The following is a 6000-nucleotide window of genomic DNA, read 5'->3' on the forward strand; positions in this document are numbered from 1 at the left end:
AAACTTAAAAAAGAGCTCTTTAACTAAAGATAAATCAACAAAAATAAAAATATTAACAAAGTAAATAATATTTCCTCGTTTCCTTATCTTCCTTTTGTATAAATATAAACATCTAAATAATCTGTTGTCCGTAAACTCCCATTGTTTTTAATAGCACTTGTTTTTAGTTACACTTTAATTCTCCGCATTGTGAATCCACGATTGTACTCAAAGGTTATTTTCTGCAGTGCGGATAAAAATACGGCATATATTTGTAGAGAATTGTTCTCTTTTTCTGGATGCGAACTATCTTCGAATTCCGCGTGCAGAGCGTCCATAAGTTTTGAAACTGTTGTGGGCAAACGCGGGACGAATTTTAATAAAGTTCAGCTTCCTAACATGGAGAAATTTCCCAAACGACCATATGCCCTTCGATAGTGTCGCAAAAAACGTATGATTACTCAATATTGAGCCACTGTGCCACTCGATAGTAAATTGAAAGTGGTCTCTCGACCAACAATCCGACCAGTCTCAATAGGCCATAGTTATATAATACTGAAAGCCCGACGACCAGCACTTCGAATCATTAACTAGACAATGTAACGTGAATCAATTTGACCTACTGTCCTGAATGAAGTGACTAATATAGTAAACGCTGCAATCTGTTATAAGATAAGATTACTTATTTTTAATTTACATATGCGATGTACTTGATTTACACATATTTCTACTAATTATTTAAACATCTACACTGAGAGAAAAATTTTTCGTATTTGTGACTATAATTACATGTTACTATGGTTAGCTATGGTTATTATTATTAGAATCCAATACAACACAGACTTCCAAGAGACGTCCTAAGAATGTCCTCTGAACGTCCTGAGAACGTTAAGAGAAAAGATTTTGTTAATTTAACAAGCCATCAGTACCTTTAACAAATGATTTGTACATATGACAACAATAAATTATATCGATGTGATTGATGTTAGTCTGCTATTTCAACCAATTATTAATAATATAAGCAATTTATGTAAAACCTAACCTATTTTTTGATCGACTTTTATTTAGCTAGCAATACTGATTATTTTGATTTGTAAATCATGTATTATTTGTTACATTAACGAATAATGAGAAATTATTTAATTTAATTTAATTTATTGCGTATCTAAAGAATTTACATTCGTAGTATGTCAAGTTTAATAAGTACACAAATGGAAAGGCATCAGCCAAAATTATTGCTGCGACGACGCCCACCAGAAAATGAAACAAATTACGAAGATATAATTGTACATGAATATAATTGTCTAACAATACGAATTACATGAATTACCATATAAAATAAAATAATGAGAGATGAATAAATGCATACAAGTATAAATGCATAAATGCGTAAATACGTAAATGGCGAGGCCTCAGCAAATAGCAGCCACCACAATGCACACAGAGAGACGATTACAAATGCATTAATGAATTAATAGTAATGATAAGAACAATTCGAACGATACTATACAATAATTTAATGAGTTAATAGTCATTTGTCGATATATTGAGCAGTAATAGAGCGAAAAGAAGGAAGAGGAAGAACTATTCGCAACAGTAACTGATCGATCTGTTTTCTTACAAAACCATCACATTTGTTATCTCTTTTTTTGTTTCTATAACGAATCATTTCTCTCGGTGCAGGATGTCTGTCGGATAAAGTGTGTGATATGGGAATATTAATAATAATAACTATATCTTTTCTATTAACAAATATATATAATTGGCAACTCCCGAAAAAAATAGTTATTGTAACCATAAAAATGATTGCAATTACTATAATTTATAATTATAACTTATAGTAAATATTTTTAATCTATCGTAATTTTCTTTCAGAGAATCTTCTTTATAAGTTTAAAAGTTCTGACTTTTTGAGAGATTTTATGTACTTTGTTCAAACTTAATTTTACACTCAACGCGCAAAAAAACGCAATTTACATTCATTTGCATCATATTTTAGATTAAAAAAAAAATAAAAAAAAGAGAAAAATTTATTACTTTATTTTAATGGTTGTTTATCTTAATCTTTTTTTTTAAATCCCTTTTTAAATTCAGACTTTAAAATCCTTCGATTTTCACATTCAGAAAAAAATAATAGCAGCCACAAAAATGACAACCACATAAATATAATATGAAGAATTAATGTATATAGTCAAATAAACTATTTCATAATTTATTCAACTATTACATAATCTATCATATAATTTTATAAAGCATGAAATTTGTATAGTTGTCATTTTTATAGTTGATATTACTGTAATGCTTCTTCTCAGTGTACATTGATGTATTTTGGGATTATTCGCTTTTACGGAGCTTCGTCGATTTCAGGTGGATATCTCTTCGATCTTGGAATCTTTGAACCCACTGGTTCACGAACACGAAGATCCATCATTCAGATTCACGTGGCGGACCTTGTCGTACAAGAAAAGAGTTGTTATCCGTGACAGCATGAACACCCCGACGGCATTGATTCTACCCTCGTGGTGAAACGCTGACTCCGGATGGTAGAACATGAAAGGATAACGCGGGGGGAGACGGGCTGGAACCGATCTACATTCTGCAAGGATTGTTCGAAGCAGCGGCGAATGCTGGTGTCGTGTATACATTTGCAGACGTGGAGTTCCTCATCTCATGTCGCGTGCGCGTTCAAGCACGAAGCTCTTCGAGACTGAAAGGAACCGAGATGACTGTTGGCAGCATCGTGATCTCGTAAGAAATGTTCCGGAAATTTTGTTTTCTTAGATACAGAATATGCGTGCAAAGCAGTTTTTCTCTGAGAATCAATATTATTTTTTCTAAATTTTGTGGAAATTTAAAAGTCTATTAGCGAGAAATGGCAACTCATGTATATAGGTATAACAGAGAAGTATAATAAGGGAAAGCTTAAATAAAATCCTCAGATTTCTAGAAAGCCTTGATTTCTTAGAATTCTATTTTTTCCTAGTAATTTAACATATTTCTTTAGATTCTGTGAAGATCTGTATTTCATGATTTACAATTCTTGGAAAATTGTAGCTTTTACACTTTAAATAAAGAAAGAATATCTTTCAATCCAGTCTCAGCACTTTAGTTAGTATGATGTTAATCATTCAATATTACAGAGAAAGAAGCTGCAGTAAAAATAAATGGACGCGACGCATTGAATTCCTGAAAGAACAGAAATTCCTTGAAGCATTAAATCCCACTGCAGGCTTGCCCTTTTCGGGGCAAACCAACCCCTGTAATATTAACGCGGCTACATCACTCTGCACTTTTCACGCGGTTTCGAGGGCTCTGATCGATGGCGAATGAATTAACGTTTCGCCACGGAGCATCCCAACCGATGATAAATATTCAGCGAATCGTCTCAATCTTCCCTCGACCTTCGCAATTGTGTATCTTTATCATTTATCAGTCACTAGTAATTTAGTCAGAAAATCCCGCAGAGACAGACTGCGATAAGCAGAATGTGCAAACTGTGAACAATATTTATAGGTACTTCAATGTCGACCAACTTGCTAAAATGTTGCTAGCTGTGTATACACGGTGCCCTGCAAGAATCATCATCCCTCACGTCCATCGGTTTATTTACCGTCGCATTACGACAGCATAACTGTTGCGCGAATGTTGATTAATTATTATTCAATGATGAAGTAAAATATGCAGGATGTGTAAATTGCGATAAACGAAATATATGACTATAATTTGTACTTTGCTGCAGTACATATTTTATTACCTTTGTACATACTTTGTCATTTGTCTTCATTTTTAGATTACACGAAGTGTTACGTTTTATAATTTGTAGTTTCTCGAGAATTTCAGTTTTTGAATTTTATAATAGTAAAATTTATACTTTATATAATAAATATTAATTTTACGAATAATAATTCACTTTAAATAATTAACGTAATTCGTTATTCAATTTTAAATTCCATGAAGTGTTATGTTTTATAACTTGTAGTTTATCAAAAATTTTAGTTTAAATTGTATAAGAGAGAAATTTATCTCTCATTCGGTCGAAGTATTAATTTTATCAGTAATAATTCATTACTCATTTCAAACAATTAATGATTTTTATCATTATTAATGATAAAAAAGAATTTTATAATCTTAAAAGAGAATTAATGATTATTAATTTTAGATTCCATAAAGTGTATGTTTTGTAATTTGTAGTTTATTGAAAATTTTGGATTCTGAATTTTCTTTCTCTGAAAAAAAATGTAGGACTTCTCTTGTTTAATTACATTTATAAGAGAAAGATTTATTTTTCAAACCGTCAAAATATTAACTTTAAATCCACAAATTATATTTTAAAAAATATTAGTGTAGGTTGAACTCCATGCGTGGTGTCTATATAATTTTCATTACACACACGTTGGACCGATATTTACACTATGTGATGTTGATATAAACATCATTATTTAAAATCCATGTTAAATCAACACTATATTGATTAACATTAATCAACGCGATAGGAATTATATAATAGACACTGTATGGTGTTAAATCCACACCGATATTTTTTAGAATGCATGAATAACACAATAATTTACTACAATTATGTGTCATTTACCAATTTTAGATTCTACGAAGTGTTGTATTCTGCAATTTGTAGTTTAGCGAGAAATTCATTTTTTGAATTTTATAAAAGAAAAATGTATTCTTAATCCGATTTACCAATTTTAGATTCGACGAAGTGCATGTTTTGCAATTTGTGGTTCATCAGAACTTTGGTTTCTGAATTTTATAAGAGAAAGATTTATTCTTCACTTCGTCGAAATATTAACTTTACGAGTAACACAATAATTCATTTCCAACAATCAACGATCCATCATTCACCAATTTTAGTTTCCACGAAGTGTTATGCTCCACAGTTTGTACTTTATCGAGAATTTCGAATTTTACAAGAGGAAAATTTATCCTTCACTCAGTCGAAATATTAACTTTACGGAAACAATTCATTTCTAACAATCGATCAACAATCGAGTATTTAGATCTTTCGAAATATAATAGAAACTTTATATAAATATATAAAATATAAACTGAAGAATCGTCGAGAATTTAACATGTACATTTAAAAAAGTGCTTCGTTAATTGAATTATTGAATCAATCACGTGGATTCTCTCTTTTTCTCTCTACTGGCGTTAAGTTTATTACAAATTCCTCAAACGATGGCCATGTTTGCGATGTTTTGTAAACAGGAACCAGGGGAGTTCCCAAGATTGTGACTCATACTCCTGGATGTTTAACTTCTGAATCGTCGATGAGTTTACTTCCCGTACGTGAACGATCCAGCTAAGGCGAATTTACGAGAGTCCCGGCGAAAGTTTGACTGATCTATTAACGGGTCAAATGCGAGTTAATGGACGCCTGATGTATAAGATACGAGTCACGAACGCGTCGCTATCGCTTGGAAAACCTTGCGTTAATTATATCCCGAAGGTTCATGATACACGTAATATACAGCAGGAACGAGATAAAATTGATCGAATACGCTTTCATCGGAAAATGATGTCAGCCAGTATTGATCGTTCTCGCTTTTCTACGTTGTCACTTCGAAACTTCAATCACCCGTCCTAAGTTTACAGAAACTTAACCCCAAGACTTAAGCAAGAGATAAGAGGTTTATCTTCAGCTATCTTGTAATTGCGCCGTATTATATAAGTTAGAAAATCGGATCAACGGATGTCGGAAAGCCAAGAAGACTTTAAGGAAAATCGACTACATTTATGCCATGCGGGATCCGCGATCATCTCAGGAGCTTAACTCTTATATCCGTGCGGTTTACGTTACTTAGCTTCTCCCTCACGCGAAACAAAATCTGTCAAACAAAATATCTTCGAAGGAACTAACAGATCATAGGATTGTGAGGCTTACCTTGCTGTAAACACCGGCGCTGGACAGTTCGTTTTCGACGACCATCATGATGATGCCGAACATGCCCATGACGAGGGCATAGTCGCTGATGCGTTTGCGCTTCTCGAAGAGGGCCTTCCGCCTGC

The 6000-nt window shown here is 32.7% G+C and overlaps 1 protein-coding gene across 1 annotated transcript in view; it reads right to left on the minus strand.

The window, feature by feature from the left end:
* SK (small conductance calcium-activated potassium channel) overlaps positions 1-6000 on the minus strand; it is a 192898-nt gene that overhangs the window by 49894 nt on the left and 137004 nt on the right. Inside the window, exon 7 of the mRNA XM_018458200.1 lies at positions 5876-5996. Within this exon, the coding sequence (XP_018313702.1) occupies positions 5876-5996 (121 nt within the window). The remainder of the gene's footprint in view (positions 1-5875; positions 5997-6000) is intronic.

This window comes from Mycetomoellerius zeteki, unplaced genomic scaffold (genome assembly GCF_001594055.1).
Source record: "Mycetomoellerius zeteki isolate Tzet28-1 unplaced genomic scaffold, Tzet1.0 scaffold707, whole genome shotgun sequence".
Lineage (NCBI taxonomy): Eukaryota > Metazoa > Arthropoda > Insecta > Hymenoptera > Formicidae > Mycetomoellerius > Mycetomoellerius zeteki.